The 24,306-nt window shown below is 37.3% G+C and overlaps 1 protein-coding gene across 2 annotated transcripts in view; it reads left to right on the forward strand.

Moving 5' to 3' along the window:
• gfra4a (GDNF family receptor alpha 4a) overlaps positions 1 to 24,306 on the forward strand; it is a 131,461-nt gene that overhangs the window by 77,120 nt on the left and 30,035 nt on the right. For both annotated transcript variants that reach the window (XM_051125955.1, XM_051125956.1), the window contains 2 exons: positions 21,350 to 21,628; positions 21,910 to 21,990. In XM_051125955.1, the coding sequence (XP_050981912.1) occupies positions 21,350 to 21,628; positions 21,910 to 21,990 (360 nt within the window). The remainder of the gene's footprint in view (positions 1 to 21,349; positions 21,629 to 21,909; positions 21,991 to 24,306) is intronic.

Here is a 24,306-nt window from a genome sequence, read left to right on the forward strand (position 1 = left end):
GAGACTCTTCCATGACTTTTTCAAGGGCTTCTGTCAAGAGAGCTCCTTTGAATCCACACTTATTATCACATAGTCTGTCAGCACCAGTGGCCACAAAGGGACTATTTGTGAGCACCCTTTTGAGTCATAAAATGAGAAATAGAACACCCTACGGTCTTGTGGACCTCACAGACATGTGCAGACAAATGCAAGGAGACCGTAAGTCCACATGAAGTATTACTTAGGACAGGGTTCTAGAAGATAAACTATGTTTTTTTGTCTCAAGAGTAACATAAGTGTAATCTAATGTCAAGATCATGACAAATTACATTGTATTTACGCGTCTGTGTTCCCTAGATTATATTCAGGTGCATTCAAAGAAAAGAGGATATATTTACAGAATGTTCTAGTTGATCATGTTGTTCAGGCACGCCACTTACTGTGTAAAGGCCTGTTCGCACCAAGAATGACAACTATAATGATAACTTTAATGATGGCTATATTAGCATCCACACCAGAGGACAATAATGTTCCATTTATTATAAACACACACTGCTGTTATGATGTCTGCAGCTTTAAATGCTCGACCTCCGTGAATTTGGGTGGATTCTGATTAACTCCCAATGCTTTTATCGCTTTATCAGCTGGAACAAATCATTATGCAAGTGATTCCAGCAATATTGTTCCTCTGTGTCGTTATTGTTGCAGTTGTGGTCTGGACTTCCCTATTCTCAAAGAATCAGAATTAAAACTTTATAGTTATTGTCCTTGGTGTGAAGGGGCCATAACTGTTAATGTGTGTGTGTGTGTGTGTGTGTGTTTGGATATGCTGCAGGAGCATTTCCACTACTAACCATGATGCCCATGAAAAGTGACATCTGTTGATGGAGTATGTCAGGAACACTCAACAACTTTACCTCTACACCATCTCTCTCTCCGTCTGTCCACATCCAGGCCTGAAAATCTAGTCCTAGTGTGGCAGTTCTGCACCCTGTGTCCATCTCTAACAGCTCAGGCTATGTCAGCCAGCACCTCCATGGCTCGATCACCACTCCTCACATAAACTTTTGCCCTTTCGCTGCAAACTAGCAAGAGAAATCCTACATCAGAGGTACAGAGGAGAACTAGCTGTTAAGACCGCACTGTGCATATCAAACACGATGAGCTGCCGCTCGTAGCTTCGGTTGATCTTGGAACTTTGAAGAGATGTTCGCGATCACAGTCTTTGTGTTGTCAGGCTTCCACATTACGTGGGTTACGCTCAGTCAAGCACGGCTCGCTGGAATCAGATCATTGTCATTAATACAGCTGGAACAACGAGATGCCACCTAGATGCACCGATACACAAATTAGCATGCTGACATGCAATCAAATCTGATTTGCTGTTGTCTTAACAATAAAAGCCTTCCCAGCACTGGCTCATGTCCTAGTTTTCAAAGACCCTTAAAGATGTTTTTGATGAACTATTAGGGCCTTGTGTAATATCTCAGATAAAAGAGGAATAGCAGGAGGGAGGGGCAGGTGTGGTCTAATCAGGTCTCTCATGCAGGGTAATTGGCAACACTGACTGCCTAATAGAATTAGTGCGGCTTGCTTTGTTCCTCACACTTCGCTTGCTAATTATGCTGGTTAGGTTGGAAGGTGTGTGACCTCCACCCTGAACCATCCCACACCTGGGGTGTTGTACAAGAGATAAGATTGTCACGTCAGTTTTAGAAGCTGCAAACGAAAAACCCAGAGGAATGCGCACGTGCTAGAAATACACAATAATGAACTTAAATTAACTATTAGTCTCGACTCATTTTAAATGTGGTAAAATAAGGCTGAATGGTTCTGAGATTTTATTAGAGGTGTCAAAAAGAAAGTTTTTGAAGAATGTCAGTAACCAAACAGTTTTGGTTACCATTAGACATATTTCTGTCGGAGCTAGTTTTCCCAGAGGACGTTTGAGAAAAGCCCTATTTTTTTTCTTATGTGAACATAAGGTCATTTCAACATTAACAGGGCTAGTTGCTAAGTTTATTGCTGTCTAAATCCAAAATGTTTTTTCCTCCCTGCACCCGAGTTAAAATCTTGGCCAAATTAATGTTTTTTAACAAACACAAGGTCGTCCAAATCCACATCTGTGAGTTTACAAGACAGGAGCGATCCAAAAGTTGTTTTGTCAGTGCTTTTGTGCTTGTCTGTTGTGCTTTGCAATAGTGTGCATGCATTTTACATACAGTATGACCACTTTTATTACTAATATGCTGGAAATTGTTTACAAGAATAATGTCACCACTCTATTACAGTGAATGGGAGCTGTTAAGAAGGAAAAAAAAGAGAACAAAATCAAGTAAACCTTTGAAATGGGCCTCTATTATGGCAGCAACAGGTATACAATAAAATTTAAAGGGATAGTTCACCCAAAAATGAAAATTCTGTAATTACTCACCCTTGTGTCGTTCCAGAACTGTAAAACCTTTGTTCATTTTTGGAACACAAATACAGTCCGAGAGCTTTCTGACCCTCCATAGGCAGCAATGCAACAACCACAGCCAAGGCCCAGAAAGGTAGTACGGACATCGATAAAATAGTGACATCAGTAGTTCAACTGTAATGTTATGAAGCTATGACTAAGCATTTTACTTGTTGACCAAATAATTAAATGTTTGCCTTGTAAATGAGAGGATAAAATACAAGAAAATGCAACAATTTTAAATAATAGTGCATCAGTGTTTATATTATTAAATAGGATATTTAAATAGATCAGATCTACTCTGAGATTTTAATCCCGTCTGAATCAGCAAAATCTGTTTTTCTCACATAGCCTCTATAAAAATTCCACAGCAAATTACCTATTATTTTTTCAGCAAACTCAATGGTCCTTTGAGGAATCTAATTCAGTTTGAATGTGAATGTCTGTAATTGCTGATGGTGTATTATCCCAGCGCTTCTCCTCATTTGTTTCTGACTAACCTGAGCTACCATTTGCACATTAATCTTCCGCACGCTGCTCCTTTTGATGTGGACTGCATCTGATGAAAAAGTAATAAAATGAAATAAGGAGAGCCAAAGCATGGAAATGTTAGGACTGGTCATTTCAACCTCTGCGTCAGGCAAGATACATGTCAATAAATTTCTCTGCTCATTTACATAGTTTCATAAGCTGCCACTACTATAAACTCATATGATGTTTATTGATAACAAATTAAAATGATATTAAAAAGAATTCATTAAAAGACATATACGTCATATGTGATATTCACCACAACACAAGACCTTCTATAATGGCCACATCTAGAGAACACACACTGCTGCCTCTGTAGATGATAGTCCTGTCCGAAAAGGAACATAAAAATAGACATATGATAAGAACTGTAACTCATATGTCATTTAGAAAACAAGTCTCCTTCAAATAGGGCTACTCACTTCCATTGTATGGAGGAAATATCTTCTTTTATGTTTCACAGGAAAAGAAAGTAACACGGGTTTGGAACAAATGAGTGAATGATGACAGATTTTTTGGGTCTCTCTTTAAACATAGTACAAACCAGACCTAATTAGGAAAGCGTAAGGATCGGGACATTCAGACTCGAACACAACAGCTCTATTTATGTGTCATAAAAGAATTACCCACTGGGCCACAGCTTTGACACAAACAAACAGCTCTGTGAGGTTATTTAAATCCCTGCAATTTCAGTTTGAACACACTTGCATCCGTTAAAACGCCCGCTGTGACTCATTCTGTGGATTTGGTTAAGCGGTCTCATTTTCCTAACAACAACAACAAAAAGACAACACTGACAGAAATGTGGCAGTTAAGTTGGACATATTAGGCAGATATATTGCCGCTTTACTCTTAGAGTAGGACAACATTACAACAAGGATGGCGGTCTGTCTGTACACACGCTAGTTTGTGTGCCTTTCTCACAAACACACACACAGAAACCTGCTTCCATAGCACTGCCAGAGACAGGAATCAGCTTCTGTCTCTGTGGGTGTCCTCAGAGCAGCGAGAGATTGCCAGCATCCATATTTGACAGATAGAGACAGAGAGCGGGAGATATTGAAAGAGTGCGAAAAACAGACTGACAGAGTTTGCCTAAATTCAATATTTCCGTTATGCATTTTCATTTTATAATCCAGAGGGCAGCATATGGGGCTAAAGAGACTGAATCACACGCTGAGCAAAATGAAGTGGGATGGAAAAGAAATTACAAACCGAGTGTAATATGAAATATGAATACCATGCCCTGCCATACAAAGGAAGACACCTGCCAGAACCAATGTGAGATGGTGGAGAGCGCGTACACGGCTCAGAGCTGCCGGGAGAGACGTCGAGAGGAATACTCCTGTCTGAGAGATTATAAAAATTTATGTGATGAAGCTCAGACTTACTACTCGCAAATTAATTTTAATGTTTTCCACCTCGCTGACCCACATGAGTTCAATCTGGTGCGATATCCAAATCAGTGGTGAATATTACTCATCAGAGGCAAGTTGAGAATCCTCAATAAGAGCAGGTTTAAACCAGGTTTTTCCAATACGTTCCTTTAAGCTCATATTATACTGAATATTATTCGCACCAGTGTTACTTACTCCCATGTAATCAAAGATGTTCATGCCTTTCTTTCTTCAGTCGAAAAGAAGTTAAGGTTTTTGAGGAAACCATTCCAGGATTTTTCTCCATAGTGGACTTCAACGGGGATCAGCGGGTTGAAGGCCCAAATTGCAGTTTCAGTGCAGCTTCAAAGGGCTCTACGTGATCCCAGCTGAGGAATAAGGGTCTAAATAAAATAAAAATATAATAAAATAAAATATAAATAAAAAATTGCACTAGCAACACGATCACACATTAAATAATCATGTTGGAAAGGTCACCTGCGGTTAGTTCTTCGTCTGTGTACTCCAGTTCAAAAAGGTATGGTAGGCTGAAAGACTCCATCGTAGTTTTACTTTTTTCTGTAATGGGTGTTTGACTCTCTTTTTCACTTCGTAAACACTGTGTCAGTACTTCTGCCTACTTTAAATTGTAATAATCTATGTGACCCTGGACCACAAAACAGGTCTTAAGTAGCACGGGTATATTTGTAGCAATAGCCAAAAATACATTATATGGGTCAAAATGATCCATTTTTCTTTTATGCCAAAAATCGTTAGGATATTAAGTAAAGAATTTCCAATCGTAAATATATCAAAACTTAATTTTTGATTAGTAATATGCATTGCTAAAAACTTAAGGTGATTTTCTCAATTTTAGATTTTTTTGCACCCTCAGATTCCAAATTTTCAAATAGTTGTATCTTGACCAAATATTGTCATGTCCTAACAAACCATACATCAATGGAAAGCTTATTTATTCAGCTTTCGTATGATGTGTAAATCACAATTTCAAAAAATTGACCCTTATGACTGGTTTTGTGATCTAGATCACAAACATATATATTATCGTTTTTGCTGCTTTTTTGATCAAATAAAAGCAGCCTTGTTGAGACTTCTTTCAAAAACGTTTGAAAAACTCTGATCAACCTAAAACTTTTGAACTGTTATGTTTCATTTGATCCAAACAAACTATTTCCCCCGGTGCGCCCACACGTGTGTGTGGGAATCACTGCTTTAGAACCATTAGCTGTGTCCATTGCTTTTGATCATGATCATAATAATGTATTTGTTGTAATAAGTCATCGTAAGTCATTCTAAAGACATTAGTATTGATTAGATAAGACTGGAACATGCTATAAAAGCAGCAATGATTGCAGTCTCAAAGTGGCCTACATTATGTACTATTACTTCCTCATTGAGATACTATCAGCTCTGTTCCTATTTGCTTTGTACACGTGAACTGCGCATTTAGCGCATAAGAGCTTTCCGTTGCAAGAAAGACCCAGTAGTAAGGCGATTTTCTTTGATTTTATCTTGTGTTAGAACATCTAGATCTTAACAGTACTCTAAATCAAATATTTTAAATAAAGAAAAAAAATTGGCAGAAAAATGCATGTGAGCTTGAGTAATTACACAAAAATCTCATATGAAACAGCTATTCTGATCAGGTTAAGCGAAACCTGATGTAATCTAATCTGCCCCACAGCACCATTAACACAACACGTATCTTCACAGTCTGAGCACATTGATTTAAATTCAGCTCTCACACAATGAGCCTTGTTTATTTGTGTGTGTGTGCGAGTGTGTGTGTGCATTTAGAGACGTGGAGGAGGCTTAACGAGCAAGCTGAGTTAAACCCTTTTCACACCGTGAATGAAGCATCTCAGCCATGTCCGTTGTGGCACTGAGCTGTGGCACTGATAAAACCTTTAATATGGCATTTTATTTACACGCACACACACAGACACCTCCTTAGTGTGTGTGTGAGTGGACACACCGTAAAGAGCCTGATCTTTTCTTTCTTAAAAGCAGTGAAGCAGAGGAGCGGTTCGCATTTAAATCCAGATCTGTGCCATGTCCTCTGCTCCTCACCAGCCCCTTTTCACTGCATGCTCTTTTTTTTCTCCTTGAGGATTTTTCTTTCGCTTTCAAATGACTGCTTTGGAGACATGATAGAAAAGTTGATTGCAATTTGCAGCATGTGTCATTTCTATATAACTGTCTTCTCTTCTGCTTCTGGCAGGCCTGAAAAATAATCACTCTGAGCTCACACGGGAATGCAAACATACACGCCCGCAAACAAGCATGTTACCTTGAAAAGATCTATCGAGGCTGTTCAGAGCCTGTGTTTAAGAGTCCCAGCAGTGCCCATCAGACGGAGCTAATTGCTGCTTTCCCCGTGTTTGGGATGCTGCATTTCCTGTCTGAACCTGGTGCAGAGGAGGGGGGATGATGGGAACACAGCTTTATGACAGATTCATCCGTACTTCTTCTTTCCGTGTAAATAGAGCTTGCGAGCAAATGTGTCTGAGTTTCTGACAGGCAGTGTAATTCTTCCTAAAACTGACATTGTCTCTTGAGATCTGGACGTACATGCTCGTACACACGCGCGCGCAGATGTGAAAGCATGCCCATACGCATGTAGACACATACTCGCTAAGACACGGCAAGGATGTGACAGGAATACAATGGTAAAGAAAAATAAACTGCAATTCTTGTTCGTAAAAGAAGTTGGGCTGGCAGGTGTAGTATCCGAATTTTGAAGCGCAGACATGCACGCATTAGGAGGACACCTGACCTACATTGTTGACCTATTTAACAGCTAAGTCGCTGGGTAGCCACAAGAGATTGGACTCTCCATCCCTGTATGGATTCTCAGCTAGACACTTATACACACTTACTTTATATGGAGCCTTGTGGGATTAGACTGCAAAAATTATTTAGCCAGTATTTTGATCTTGTTCTCCAGTAAAAATATCTAACCAAAACTGCATGTGATTGTTTTAAAGAACATCTCTTGGAAAAAAAAAATGACCACTTGAAGTTTCTTGTTTTTAGGATAAATCTAATAAAATATAGTGAGGTGCAGGGTGCGATTGGCGGGGGAAGGGGGATTTCCCCCTCTTCTGGTCTATGCATCCTTGCCTCTGCTGAATTATTTTTTATGAAAAATAAGAAAGTAAGTAAATAAATAAATAAAACATCCCGCGAATCCGCTTCGCTTCCGATCTAAATCAAATGATTCCGTGTACGCGCTTGACGTCCTGTTCTGAATCAAATGATTCATGATACACGGTCCGATTGGAGTGATTCGAAACAGTGAATCATTTTGCGACGCGGTGGTATTGTGTTCTTTGCTCGCTTTCTCTATATAATTTATTCGTTGTTCGAATAACAGTGGACATATAAAATCATATCATAATTAATAGACCTAACTTACAATGTTCTTATTAAATTGTGATCATGTTAGACAGTTTCCGTCGTATTAAAAACGTTTAATTACATGACACTCATAATCTGGTACTTGCCTAAAAAGACAGGTTTATAATGTGAGTTGTTAACAGATTACATTAACATTAGGTTATCCTTACTGAAGTTGGGACAAAGAGAAAAAATTTTACATGCACCCTGGTGAGGTGTATGGTTACAATAAGGGGAAATGCCAATAGGGTATTAAAAAATAAATTTAAATGGAAAGATCAACCAAAATGAAAATTCTGTCATTAATTACTCACCTTCATACCGATCCAAACCCACAAGACCTTCGTTCATCTTCGGAACACAAATTAAGATATATTTGATGAAATCCAAGAGCTTTCTGACCCTGCATACATTAGACAGCAACGCAACTGACACGTTCAGGGCCCAGAAAGGTAGTATAGACATTGTTAAATATAGTTGTTCAACCATAATTTTATGAAGCTACAAGAATACATATTGTGTTATTTCTGTTTTCTATTTTCTTCAAAAAGTATTCTCATAGCTTTATAAATTGTTGAACCATTGTTGTCACATGGACTATTTTAACAATGTTCTTACTACCTTTCTGGGCCTTGAATGTAGTAGTTGCGTTGTTGTCTATGCAGGGTCAGAAATCTCTCGGATTTCATCAGAAATATCGTAATTTGTGTTCTGAAGACGAACAAAGGTCTTACGGGTTTTGAACGACACATTGTAAAAAATAAATATTTGTGAAAACATAAAAAAAAGGCAACTTGATGAAGAAAGAGTTCTCTCAACAAAATTAGTTTTAGTTTTTCTCAGTAATGATACTTTGTTTAGACAACATAAGTTTGTTCGTTCATGCAATGCTGATTGTCTTATGTTGCTAATAGAAGAAATCAAAACAAAACAACAACAAAACGTTTAAATTAAGTCAGCAAACAGCAAAATCCTATAACAGTAACTGCATAATTTATTCATCCTGCAATGCATGCTGGGAACTCACATTTCAACAATATGAAATTCTTTATTCAGACAACTGTGTTCGACTAGTTGGGACAGCAATTGGGGTAATTTTGTTAGTCTGACAAGGGTTTTTATGTAGTTTCAAGAAAATAGCATTTTTAGTAATTTGAGACTCAATGTTTCGGAAACTGAAAACTATGAATTTGCATTTTTTACATTGCATGATGGTGAGTAATTAATGACAGAATTTTCATTTTGGGGTGAACTACCCTTTTAATTGAAGATAATATATTATTAGCACCTTGAATGGTGTAAAGTCAAACATGTCTTGGTGATACAGCTGTCCTCAAATCATAATCATAATAAGAATGTGTGTTACATTTACATTTAATCAAGTACACTGGCTCTACATGGATCAATTAAGTTACTGAATTTCAACATCACAGAATGAAGTTATTTTCAAATGACCTAATTAACTTTCAAAGTGATTTTGTATTACTCCTTGACAAGATTCATTTATTCAATTTCATATATTTTGGTGTAATATCACAAAGTCTACTAATTGACGACTCTACTTATTACAAATGAGCGAGCAATATCACATTTTAGTTTGTAAAAATGCTAAATATTATGTGCCCTTTCAGTAAAGCAGAATAAACATAATTATGTTCCAAAGACAATGCACCACTTATCACCACAATGGCAACCTAGTTTAACCGAAATGGTTCTAAATCCCAACATAATGAAACATTCAACACTATCAAGTCTCTCAGCTGGCTCAAAAACACTTAAAATAATTCCTAATTTCCACATTTTTACTCTCTTCATTAAGTCCTTTGCGAAAGCATGCTGGGAACTACAGTTTCAGTAATGTCAGCATCATTTTCAATAATCATTTTTAAGTACTTGATTGGTTCATATTCACCCTACATAACTTAATCTAGCAAGTTGCACATTTTAGAGAATGATGTTATTCGAAGTAAGCACGTTTAGAAGAGAAACACAATTTTGTTGTGTAGACCACAAACAGAAAGAATCTTTGTCTTCCAGGGTTTTTGTTTAAGAATAAAATTCTTGAACAGAGAACCTTAAGTGCTTTGGCACAATGTTTTATTTTTATTTCTTCATACAAATTAAATGCCACCACAGAACAACCCTAAATCCTATAAGCAGGTGCGTAGGAATAAATAGAGGCAAATCGTCTAACAAGAATATGAATTATTATTCTTTGGGGGTGGGGGGCAGTAAAGCTCTTTTGTTAAAATTGGTTAGTCCTGTATTGGAATGGCCATGCTTCCAGGGTGATTCCCTGCCTGCAGCCAAAAACTGAACCCTAGGACAAGCAGTTTGGAAAATTAATGGATTTGGACATGCAAATTGAATAAACACAAATATTATATGTGGCATACATTTTAAACTATATATATATATATATATATATATATATAGACATTATTTTTCACATGCTGTTTCCCCACATGCATGTGGTGAGTTGTGTGTTGTAATATTCTTCTACATCAATTCACATCATATGCAGGTTTCATAGACTCCATGTTTGGTGAAGACTGACCTGCTCTCCCATTGGAGCAGCACTGTCAGTCCGTCTGTCAATACTCCTCCCAATCAACTGTCAGCTCATCCTGAGATCTGATCATAGATGGACTAAGAGATTCTTGGCCTCTGTTCATTAAAGCATTCCATCCACTGCCTTTCAACCTTCCGGATTTTGAAGGTAAAAAAAGTTTACAGGAGAAACAACAACGCGTCCTTATAATAGGGAAAGTACATAAGCCACTCTCTTGACACTATCTGCCTATTCTTCAAACGACTTCTGAGTAAATCATTCGTTAATGAGCGACACTCTCCACCTAGACCACTGACCCTGACGGAGGCTCGATAATGAGCTCTCCTGTTAGGAAACGGAGCTGCCGCTCTTTTAAACAGAATCTCTCAATATCGGCATTATCTGCAACGCTGGTTCAGTAACTTTCTTGCATCAATACACATTATCCCCCTACCTCACTGGTGACTCAATAGTAGTAACTGTAGTTTTTAATCAACAGTAAAGTCACTGTTGGAGACCAGTGTCTCGTGGTAGACTCTACCGGTCTTGGCACGGTTGCCAATGTTGTCACTGTTGACACCAGCGGGTTTTGGGGTCAGTGCAGCAATGCTGGCTTCATCCTGCTCCTCATTATTACATCGATCTTTCTGTGCCTTTCTTCAGAAGTTCAATAATATAGAGTCCTTGTGCAGTCAAGCTGCTTACCTGGCATCTTTTCTAACTCTTAGCTCAAGTAATTTGGTTGATTATTGGATTTTGTTAACTAAAACAACATACTTGACAATTATCTGCACTTCTCAGCCCTGCAAAACTGACTGAATACACTTGGCTATTTAATTGAGATAAGACACACATACTGAACCATAATACAGTCTACAAGCTTGATATATAAAATCATAGTCAGGAGAATCTAATTTTCTGAAATGGAACAGTTTATTAAACCTACGTTTTATTCAGAGACCCAGAGTAAAATATGCAGTTTGGTGCAGTTACTGATCGTTATATGGCCAAACAGTAAAATAAAACTATCGTGGCTTGTAATGTAACTCAGTGAGGTCTTTATGACAGTATAGCAGACTACTTGTATAAAATACACATATAAAAATCAATTGTCACACTATATCTCTCAATAACATGTCGCAGTATGATTATATTTAAATGTTTGGTTTTATCAAAGCTCTGTAGTTTTTATTTTGGGGGACAAAACAAAATGTCATGCTGTACAATGAAAATAAATAAATGAATAAATGATGAGATTAATAAATAATGTTCCTCCTGATAAAAGCCTGGTATATCATATTTGATATTCTCATTTGAGCATGATTTTTCTAAAGAATAACTGATAGTCGACTAAGGTCAAGTTGCTTCAGTCCAATAAATCTGTATGAAATTTTAACTGAAAAAAGTATGTGATAAGCCAGCCCTGTGTTTTGAATTGAAGAAAGTAAATGTAAAACAAGTGAAACTAATTTTACCTCACCAGTTCTTAGCAAAGTATTAGAAATGATAGTCTGTCAGCAAATTCAATTCTTCTGTAAGGAGAATAATTTATTCTCTGATTTTCTGCATGCATATCAAGAGGGAAATTCGACAGGAATAGCATTAACACAGATGACAGATGATTGCTTAGTACAGATTGATGACAATAACTTAGATTTTAGCTCAGGTTTTGATGTATTGGATCGTAAATTACTGCTGATAAACTTAAATGTTACACATTCACTTCACAAGAAATATTTAATGGCACAATATATAGTAAGTTGTTGATTTTGATATTTTGAATGAATTTTGGGTTTGTATGTTTTATTGACTTGACTTTTATAATAAATATCCACCTTTTTTCCCATAAGTTCGGGCACGGCCATTTGTACATTTTATGGGTCTGGCTTCCGGTCTCATTCGTGTCCAGCTATTTTTAGCTGTACAAAACAGCTTGTTTTGCAGCTTGCTATTGCAAATTGGTGGCTTACCATATTATTTTAATGTATTATCTTAATTATGAACACACTGATTTGTAGTGCAAACAGTTTACTGCACGTTATTATTCTTCTCCTTATTTCCCTATAGTGGATAATGAACCAGAAGTCTCACCCATGACTTCCGCATTGAAGAAAAAGGTGGATAAAAGTTACTCTTAAGCTTACTTTATAGAAAAGATATTTATATTTATATATTTAGAGGCTTTAGAAATTTGCGTTTATATGGTTAATCGCCCCATTGCGTGCCTGTTAAAAGTAATTGATTAAATTAAACTTTAAAGTTTTGTACGGCTTGCATGCAAACCTGCTTGTTCCACTTGTTGGTCCACAGATGGGGCTAAATTGCTCATAATTAAACAATAATTGATTAATTATAACAACAAAAATCTGTTACTGAAAGTGTTTCTAAACACTGTGGAAGAACTCCTGTTTCATTCAAAAACAATCATTACAGATTTGGGGGGGAGGAGGTGTGGGGTTTGTGACTCCAATTAGTGGTTCAAGGTTAGGATGACAAGGCTGCGCGGCTGACGCAACTCAGTCACAATGAGACAAATCAAACCGGACTGTAGAGAGACCCGCAGTGCACGTTCCCGGATTTACACAGGCAAGTGTATGCAATAGGGAGTCACTCAGATTTAAAGGATGGACTCTTGATTGATCCATCTGAGACCTGCTGCGAGATCTGATCTGACAGCAGTTTCTTTAGGCTCCTCAGAGCACAGCAGAGAGTCATCAGCATTCTTCTGCTCCGCTCACTCCATCATTATGAGCTCCTCTACATTTCATTTGATTCTTTTATCCAATCAATAACCAGCCAAACCAAATTCCCCTTGTTTAGCATAAAAACACCATCACTAATCAAGAAGAGAGCGGCGGAGGCGTAGAGACAGAGATGAATCTAAGATTTCAATCTTAGCTCCTTAAACTGTCAGATGTTAGTTCATATATATCTTGAGACATATTTGAGATCTATATTTCATAGATATGTATCTTGAGACCTTTGATATATAAGTTTGATACATAAGATACAACCGGTTGCAAGTTTAAAATCAACAAATACGATTTTTAAAGTAAACCTATACAATAGCAACAATAAATGTACATTAATTAATACAGGGGTACGTGAACAATATAAAATGCATATAAACATTGTCAACCAGGCTCATGAATATTAATTGCACTCCAAAAAGTTACATTTTTACTCAGTATCTTCTCTTGTTATACAGGACAAATGTATAAACATTTTTAAATCAGGATACATTTACTTGAAATGCAAAATGACATACAGTTGAGGTCTTAATTAAGGTTAATTATTTTACCAAAATAAGAGGGAACATACAAAACGCATATTATTTTTTATGTAGTACTGACCTGTGTTAAGAGCCGGGGGGGTGAAAACTTTTGAACAGAATGGAGATGTGTACATTTTTCTTATTTTGCCTAAATATCTTTTTTTTTTTTTTTTTTTCATTTATAGTAGTACTGCCCTTCAGAAGCTACAGAAGATACTTACATGTTTCTTACATGTGAAATTCAGCCTGATTCAAATTCAAAAAGTTTGAAATATTTTATTCAGGTCAGTACTAAATAAAAAAACAACATGCATTTTGTATGATCCCTCTTATTTTGGTAAAATAATTAACATTTTGCAGATTTAGCAAGGTGTATGTAAACTTTTGACTTTAACTGTATTGTTAGTTTTCTGATATTTTTAATTAAATTATCATTTATACTTAAAACGAACAAAATTTTAAAAAAAAATTGCTAGTGGTGTAAAGAAATTTTTTTTCGTTTTAAGCATAAATTCTTATTTAGCAAAATTAAATTTTGATCTATTTAATTAGAAAATGAAACTTACTGTTCTATCATTTTGCTTTTCAAGTAAATGTATCTTGATATAAGAATATTTGTACTAACAACAAGACAAAAAAATGCACTTTTTGCAATGTACAGTAAAACATTTGCTGTTTGTTTTTTTTGTTTTTTTTTAAATAAATTTATTAAAAATTGCAACTGATCATCAGTGGATTAATGTCATGCATAAAGGGTTATAGGACAGAGCTGAAAAATGTTTGTAGAGGGCCACATTATAATCCTGGCTCATAAATATTAATTAAGTGGCGCAACGTTTGCCCAGTAGTTGTAATAGACTCCCCGAATACATGTAAGTGGGTCCTACATTTTTTTCCCCATACTAACTTGGTCATTATTAAAATACAGTCATTATTGTCAAAATGAAAAGGGCAATAATAATAAACATAAAATGGATGAACTTTGGGCTTTCTAAAAATAAGTGAGACAGCGGTAATGCTCACTATACCAACAAGTATATTAGTATTTGGTCACATGGTTTTAAGGTCTGCCACTGATGAGAGCGATGGATAATGAACTTCAAAGTTTTTTTGGTGTGGGATTTAGAGCGCAATACCCTAAAATAGCTTACAGCAACCACTGCTTTGAAGAGGAACCGCATAATGACAGATTTTTAAGGGGGCTAGATTAAAACCAGTGTGGCTGTAACCCTCCTAAATGGGGTCTAGAATTGCCGATGGACATCGAGGACATAAAGGGTGACACACAATAGTACGGGGCGACTGTGTGACAGAGGTAAGCACACTATCAGTGTATTAGGATTAGGAGAGTACGCTGCTTGGTAAATGCTGAGTGACACAGAGGTTCACTGTGATGGCATCTCTGAGGATTGTAGATCCGTATCTCTCTAGGGGACAGCGCTCCCTTTCTCTCTCTCTCACACACACCCGCTCGCATACCCCATTAGCACATCTCTGTGCCGACAAGGTTTCTATGCAGGTCTAATTGTGAAGAAGTGTGCGAGAGCTGTGTGAGTTTCTTACCCAAGGGTGTAAGATCTGAGAGCACTGGTCGTCCTCTCAACCTCTAGCCGAAAGACTTCCTCTCTCACACACACACACATATAGACTCTTTATTGTTATAGTTAATCAACTTAATTACCAGATGTTAATGCCTCTCACCCCATCTCTATGGCAGCATTTGTGTCTTTTATCTGTGTGTGTCCATGTAGGTATTCTTCAGTTGAAGTGTGTGGGTGTTTAATTTTAGCACACTGATGGGAGGTGTAAAGTATTGGAACCAATGTGAGTGACAAACTAGATGATTTCCCATAATTGCTTTGGGCACCGCTGCTTTGATGTAGCAGCTGTACTGCGGCAAGGTTCTCAGAATGGCTGCTTGTCAGTCTTCAACCATTCCCGTACAATATTTCATGAAAAAATAATCTGATTATCACATAATCCATTGAGCAGGTTCATCTTCCACAGTGGATTAGTCTCTTTTTAGGCACAATGAGATTAGTTATTGTGGCGACACACTTCACTTCATTTAGGAATTTATCTTAGATGATGTGCAAGGTTCTCGCACAGATCGTCTCATCTCGTCTTTTCTCATCTTGTCTCTTCTCTCCTCCCGTCTCATCTCTTCTCTTCCACCGTCTTTTCTTGTCTTGTCACATCTCATCACGTCCTGTCTCCTCTCATCATGTCAAGTCTCTTCTCTTCTTGTCTCATCTTGTCTCTCGGTGACAGAAACAGAAAAACTACAAGGAAAATAAAGTAAATAGAGTATCAGTAACATTATACGACAATAAAAAGACTATTCTACGCTAAGTGTGTGTAATTGAATTGCATATGCATTTGTAATGAAATAACCCCCCTCTTAAGTTTGCTTAAAGAGGGTACACTTTCATTAATACGTTTCTTAACACACAGGTAAGTGCACTTTAAAGCAGCTGTATGTAGTTTTGTATATTTATACTTTGAAGCCCCCTACAGTTAAGTGAGTGAAATTCACTGTCGTACAGTGCAAAGCCATACCCGTTACAGCCGTAAAGAAGTCTGCTCGTTTCACGGGGTTTTCCTACCTCTTTGATATTACATTTTGGGAGAAAAAAATGGACAGCTAAGATTAACTTTACAGTATAATCTGTAAATAATTAGGTTTTATTATTTTTTTTTATCAAGTTTTATATAAGTACATTTTATTTTGATGTGTTACTTAGATACTAAAGCACATGTAAAGTACCTGATTATAGAGTGTTTTCATGTTGCGTCATCAGTCTGACATATTGACGGCGCTGAACATAAACAATACCACAGAACCGAACGAAACTCGCATATTTTGCGGATTATTGCTGCTGAAAATGGTCAGTTATTGTCATGTTTTGGTCTGTACTAATCTGTAGGAGCAGAAAAAACATTTGGAGTACTACAGACTGTCAAAAGTTATAACAAATCAAGGGAAAAGAGAGGAAAAACTGTCTGAGGAACAAAAGGCGTTTGTGGTTGGCCAAACTGAACCAGAATTTCCAGGGCAAGAACAGTCTTGACAACTTTCATATTTGTGTATCATTTCCAGTCAGGTAGGTAAAAAATTAGGCTAATATCTTAATTAACACTGCTCATAGGTATCTTTACCACCTATTAACGTTAGTTTGTCAAAATATTGTGCTCTTTACTGCTCTTTAAGTCCTTGTCTATATGATTTAGCAACTTGCACACATTTTTGCCTTGGTTTAGACAGCATTAGTTAGCGGAACAAAGTATTCAGTACTACATTAGCCATACAATCAGTGCTGTTGTTTACATGGGAGTATCTCCAAATGGCTGCGTATCCGGGTAATTGACCACATCATGACGTAAGTGCAAACCCTCTGTAATTTGAAGTGTAGTATTAATTGATATTACTTTATAAGTAATACATTATGGGAAAAAATGACTAAATTGCAACTTCATAACAAATTTACATTTATAAATACATTTAATACATGATACAATGTTCAATACAAATGGCATTAAAGTATATTTCAGTTTTCACAATTAGCATATACTTTAACCATATTTCAGTGACAATATAAATAATTATGAAATGACATAGTTCAACTAATTGCATTTAATATAAATTTAAATCAAGGGTAGCCAACCCTGGTCTTGGAGAGCTACCTCCTGCCTCCTGCAGACTTTAGTTCCAGCCTTGTTTCAATTGACCTACCCATAATTTTTAAGTGACCCTGAACATCTTGATTAGCAGGTTCAGGTGTGTTTGATTGGGGCTGGAGCTGAACTCCGCAGGACGTACAGTAGCTCTCCAGGAGCAGGGTTGGCTTCCCTTGATTTAAACTATAATACATTTTCATTTAATTGCAATTAAGTGTCTGAAAACATTACATTCAGTTGGCACTTAAATATATTCTTTTAAAGTATAATATTTCCATAATAATTACTCTTTTTAAAGTATGTTAAATTGCACGTACGTACGTACGTACATGTATAGAATATGTATGTGCAGCTGAATAAATATGTGAGTTGAATTGTCATGTTGTCCACAATAGAAATACAGCACTATGGAGACACCCATGAGGCAGTTTTAATTGTTCATGAGGTAGATGGCCTGAGGGAAAAAAAAAAACTTCTGCTTGGATGTTCTAGTGCTCAGTTCTCTGTAGCGACAGTTCAAAGAGGCAGTGGCCTGAGTGCAGTCTGAAGTGATTTCTCCTGCCAGTTTCTTCACTCTGGAGATGTACAGGTCTTGGAGGGTGAGCAGTGGAGCACCAATAATCTTCTCAGGAGTCCTGACAGTCCATTGCAGTTTCCTTCTGTCCAATTTGGTAGCTGAACCAAACCAGATAGTTACGGCGGTACACAGAACAGACTCAAAGACGGCTGAGAACTGTATCAGCAGCTCCTGGGGCATGTTCAATCATAGACCGGTGTAGAAAAACCCAAACTTTTCAAATATGCTTGCCAGTTCTGTGTGCATCAGATGGTCAGGGGACAGACGGTGGGCAGTGTGTGGGTGGGCCGTCTGAGGCTGAGACCGTTATTGCATTCAGCTCCTTCAAACAGTGCTGAGATCATGGTATTTAAGATCTCATTATGTAAACAGCAATAGAAGATATTTACTGCATATATCGAACAAGCTAAACAAACACTATGAGCTTGTATGTGCACTGTATTGGGAAATTTATAGACAGCTGTTGACAATATTTTTTACCTGCTGAAGTTATTTACATGGGTGTTTCAGCTAAACAGATGTTGAGATGCAATTATTGCCCTTGAGATAAAACAGCAGTGCATAATGGGAAATCAGACTTTCGGAAAACATTCTCTGCTATTGACTTCTGGTTTAAATGGGAGTATTTTCTTTTTTTTTATTTCAGTAAAGGGAACATTTTTGTTTTGCTTTGTTGCATGTGATTATACAGGTAATTTTCGGGAAGGTTGAAACTGTCCTTTGATGTACAACTCTGGCACTCAGGTTGTTCGTCCTTCATTCTTCCACACTTTGCTGCTCGCTGATCTCTTGAAAACAAGTGGCGTGACTGTAAAAAGGCAGGGAAAGTGAATGAGGTTGGCAAAGGTTAAGACATGTAAATTATTCCTTTAGTTGCCCACATACAGAAGTCTTAATATTGCTTTTCGTTTACAGCAATACATGTTGTATAATAGTTTATAATGAATGACAAATTGGTAACTCTTTACAATAAATTTCAATTTGTTTTCATTAGTTTTCATGAACTAACAATATAAAAAACCCTTAAATCATTTAATAGTCTTAGTTAATGTTAATTTTAACATTTACTGGTAGGTTATTAAAATCCAAAAATGCATCTACTAATTTAACACACATGAGCTAACATGACCTAGCAGTGAACAGGTGTTAACAATGATTCATAAATACTTTTAAGTGAGTAAGGGATAATGTATGTTATCGCAGAAAAACCCCCAACAGGGTAATCTGAACCCCAGTGGAAACCGAGGGATCTTGAATGACTCTGAAGTGGTTTATTTTACAATAACAATCAGCTGGATGTACATTATCCTCCTTATATTATGTAAATGCCACATGTAAATAAATGAAACAAGCAGCTTTGAGACAAGTTCAAAAGCATGTGATGAAGTGATGAATGTACAGTCATAACACTTATTACATGGCTTTTCACCAATTAAATAATTATGTGGATGTGAAATGTTGATTTGAGTTGAAACATAACATGGGTTATTATAAGCTTTATAATATTATGGCAGTGAATGGTGCTTGAGATTTTGAAGACCAAAAAAGTACATCCATCCATCCATCATAATTAGTGCTCCATACAGCTCCGGTGAGTGAATAAAGGAGAAAAATATCCATATTTAAAACCGTAATCTCTACTTCCGCTAACTGTGTATGTGCGTTCACGAGAGATTGGCGTTTAAGTTGATGACGAAAGATGTAGGCGTAGCATAAGCTCTGGGAAGAATATTCTAGTCTCGAAAGAACCAAATTTATAACCAAATAAAGGAAAACCTCTTGGCTTATATCAAAAATCTTCCATAATTTTTCTTTACAAATCTTTGTTTTGTACTTCTAATTTGTGACCATTGTTTTGTTTTGCTCTCTTCTCTATGCTTCTGAGTTTGTCACTGCGTTCTTCTACATCCTACTGTACGTCATCCGCTGGAACGAAACTCTCTTGTGAATGACGGTTAGTGGAAGCTAGAGATTGCGGTTTATGAAGTTTTAAATATGAATATTTTTCTTATCCAAATGCATCACTTTGCTTCAGAAGAACTTTATTCACCCCCTGGAGCCATGTGGAGTGTTTTTTATGATGAATGGATGCACTTTTTTGGGCTTCAAAATCTCAACACCCATTCACTGCCATTATAAAGCTTAGAAGAGCCAGGACATTTTTTAATAAAACTCTGATTGTATTCATCTGAAAGAAGAAAGTTGTATACACCTAGAATGGCTTGAGGGTGAGTAAATCATGGGGTAATTTCACAGATCTATATAATGACTGGATTGCTCACTGTGTTCTAAACTGCCTTTAGGCAGTGAAGCCACCAGAACAGTTTGATCCGCCATCTTACTATTACCTACCAATTGACTTACATTGCAAATCACTGACCTAAAATGCATATTGTTCACATGGGATTAGTTTTTAGAATATGTGTATGTACATTAATTTTTACTTAAGATGTTATCTGGAATGTTTATGGTCTTTTCAGACAGGATAAGCGATATATTGAAATCGTTTAGGTGGGTGTGTCAGCTGCGCACTTGCAGACACAGGTAATTGACCCAACACAAAATACTCTTTTTGTAGGCCTACCTAATTATGCAGGAAATAATTTTTCATGTGAGTAAAATATTACGTATATATGTTAAATTAATTATTAATTTAACAAACAAATCATTGCCTACTTGAACATTAATACTGTTACTGTTAAGAAACATGCAGTTAGCCTACTGTACAAATAAAAACACTATAACAAAATTACATAAACAGTGAATAATTGTACAAGGCGAATTAAGGTACAAAGCATAAATCTTCATTCAGATTTCTGAATGAGCACTTTGTCATTTGTAAACATATGTTGAACATGATGTACCTGACTGTAATGTAGGCTATATGAAGGTACGTTTTTAATAAGCAGAGGAAATTCCCAACATTAAACAAATATCCGTTTACATGCTTAGGATGTTTGCATTGGGAAAATGTACAGTGAGACTTTGGATATAGAAACGCTGACTTGTTATGTGATGGTTTCTCATTAAAATCGTATAATTTCCTATTAATTCAAAAGAATGTATGCGAATACTAGGGAATACTAATATGGCGGCGCGGTGGCTTCACTTTTATGACGTCATGAGCAATCCAGTTCTCTATTACAGATCAGTGGGTAGTTTTAATTTTTGGGTGAACTATCCCTTTAAGAGAGCTGTGTAATAATATCAGTTAAAGGGATAGTTCAGCCAAAAATAAAAATTCTGTCTTTTTTACTCACCCTCCACTTGTTTCAAACCTGTATGAGTTTCTTTCTCTGTAAACACAAGATATTTTGAAGAATGTAGCCACTGACTTTCATAGTATGGAGGTGAGTGGCTACCATCAACTGTTTGGTTACTAACATTCTTCAAAATATCTATAGAGTAAAGAGGTTGCAACTTCTCTTTTAATGCATTAACTAATGTTAACTAATGGGACCTTATTGTCAAGTGTTACTGACACCGTACTGTGTGCTCTGTGCAGGGGTGCCGCGGCTGGTGTCCGGGGGCCGGTGGGACTGTCTGACTGCGGGGGATTCGTGCTCCAGCGACGAGGCGTGCAGCCCGCGCTTGAGAACGCTGCGACAGTGTGTCGCAGGCGGTGGAAGCGTGAAGCTGGGTCCGGGGGCGCGCAACCACTGCGAGAACGCCGTGACGGCCCTGCTGTCCAGCCCCCTGCACCGATGCCAGTGCAAACGGGGTATGAAGAGAGAGAAAAACTGTCTTAGCATCTACTGGAGCCTGAAGCAGTCCGTGCTGCACGGTGAGCAAATCCATATTCATAATTTTTTCATTGTCACATACAAAGCACTCGCTCGCACAATGATGCAATTACGAGTTCTAATACCCACACCTACGCGGTCCCCGGAAACCACTTCAATGGATGCTAATTAGACGCTGCGTTTTTAATATGCTAACCAGTTTAGCATTATAGAAGCATTACTTCAAACTGAACTTTTACCTGTGACACTCTCATTAATTCACTGACACAAAATACTCTGTTACCATAGCCACGAAAAACCCTGTTTGTGTGTGCGTTTACAGGGCTGAGCCTGGTGGAGAATTACCCCTATGAGCCTGTCGAGCGGGGCTTTGATTATGTTCGCCTGGCCTCCATCGCTGCAGGTCAGTGATTCGCACAGACGCACTATGCCGATTATCTGCTATGGTGTTGGAATTGATATTTGGAACTGATCACGATGTGTTTTGTCACTTCTATGCCAAGCATTAGCAGTGAAGAGTTATTAATAGGGCAGAGCTTAATAGCTTACAACAGCAAAACACGAGTGCTTTGTTTTATGTACTTGGATATAGCGTAGTTGGCGTTCATCTGCACCGTTGATGACAAACTGCGTTTCCTACAAAATGAGGCGTGCATTAGGGACCTGTCAGGAGCTGAACAAACACTTCGCTGTGGGCCAGAGGCTCTCAGACGGACCTAACAAAGCCTCAACGGTCGGATGATTTATCTCAGAATTTCGTTTTCTAATCAAGGCTTTTTGCTCATCATTTTCTCATCTCGCTCCCATCTCATTACATTCACTCAAAATAGCACCGTACCAAGTTTAGAAACTTATTTTTGGAGGAGCCACACGACTAAAACTGTCAGTTTGTCAGCCTCAGTTTATGGGGTGCTTAAGGCATGAGCTGAATTTTATGGACCCCGAGGGCAGCACATAATGATCCATTTACTCATCATCTCTCTTGCGTGCACACACACACTCATAGACACACTTGAGTCCAAGCAGACGCGCATAAAATAACATTTAAACTCTTGGGGATAGGACAGAGAACGATTTCCTCAAAGTAATGAAAGTAATGTCGGTCATTCATGCGTGACTTTTAATGATGGCTGCTCTCAACTCTCAAACACTGCGAGCATTTAACAAGCTGGCTCGGTAGAGACAACAAAGATCAAACAAAAGTGTAGAAATTAAAAAGGGGAGGGGGGAGAGAAGGGGGAGAGATAGACACGTAGAAATAATCATACTGTAGTAAAAAGACAAAGAAACTGGGGGAAATGCGAGAAATTCATTAAAACATTCTTAACATTATAATGACCTTGTAACAGTTTGTTCTGCCAGTATTACAGACTTAAATTAAAAGGTCCACTTATCCAAACAGGTACTTTTGTTTTTTATTTTTTCCTTTTCTCTGTTTGTTTTTGTCTTTATTATCTCTATAACATATCTCATTCATGTGGCTTTTAATGCATTTTACTGGATAAATATTATTAACCTTAAAAGACATAGATTTTCATTGAAAGATACATATTTCATTGTATATATATATATATATATATATATATATTATATTCGTGAGTGTGAGTGTATGTGTGTAATAGTTTGATCGGCCCCAACAAACTCTGATGTACTTACAGCTAGAATCTGTGTATACAGCAATATAATGAGCACTAGGGTCCAGAATATTGGCTCAGTATTGATCACAAGCTCGCAAAACCCCTTAATGATGGATGAGAAAGTAATCTCACCCAAACGGATTTTGAGCAAAATCCCTTGAATATGAAAGAAAAAAATAAAGGAATGAATGCCAGGAAGAAAGAAATATTTAAAATATGTATGTAAGGGAGCAAAGAATGAAAGAACTAAAATATATGAAAGACAGCCAAGAAAAAAACAACTGAAGAAGAGAAACAAGCGTGGAATAAGGGACAGAAGAATGAAAATGAAGTGGAAAAGAAGAAGGAAAGAAGAAAGGAATGAAAAACAAGAAAGGAAACAAGCATGCACAGAAATGAAGGAAAAATGGATGAAAGGAAGGACACAAGTGAAGGAAGGAAGGTGGGAGGGAAGTGAAGAATAAGGAGGCAAAAGAAGGAAGAAAGAAGAAAGCATGATTAGAGGGATGATGGAAATAATTAAGGAGAAAATAAATAATGGGAAGAAAAGAAATAAAGAAAAGGAAAAAAGCAAGAAAATGAAGGAATTTAAGAAACAATAGAAAGTAAATTATGAAATAAAGGACAGAAGGAAGGATGAAAAGAGGAAAGAAAAAGCAAGGAAGGGGGATAGAAAGATGAATTTAAAAAGGTGAAAAGAAAGATGGGAAAGAAGAAATGAGGGGGAGAAAAGGAAAGGAAACTGAGGATTTGAAGAAAAGAACAATGGATGGATGGATGAATAGAAAAGATAAATAGGGCATGTTAAAAGATCTAGAGGTGAAGAAGAAAAAAAAGATGACAATGCAGAGGGCAGTGGTTAAAAAAGTCCACGGCTCATGGGGGAAGAGAAAGAGAGAGAGAGAGATAAAGCTAGCTCTGTGGCAGTATAATGCTGGCAGGCTCTCTGCGGCCCACATTAGTCTGATATGAAAAATGAAGCAGCAGCGGCAGCAGCAGCCAGTCTCAGCTGGGACCTGCTCTGTGATAGAGACCAGACTCATTCAACTTTCATTCTCACTCATGCTCTATTCATTAGCAGC

The sequence above is a fragment of the Labeo rohita genome, chromosome 13 (assembly GCF_022985175.1).
Source record: "Labeo rohita strain BAU-BD-2019 chromosome 13, IGBB_LRoh.1.0, whole genome shotgun sequence".
Classification (NCBI taxonomy): Eukaryota; Metazoa; Chordata; class Actinopteri; order Cypriniformes; family Cyprinidae; genus Labeo; species Labeo rohita.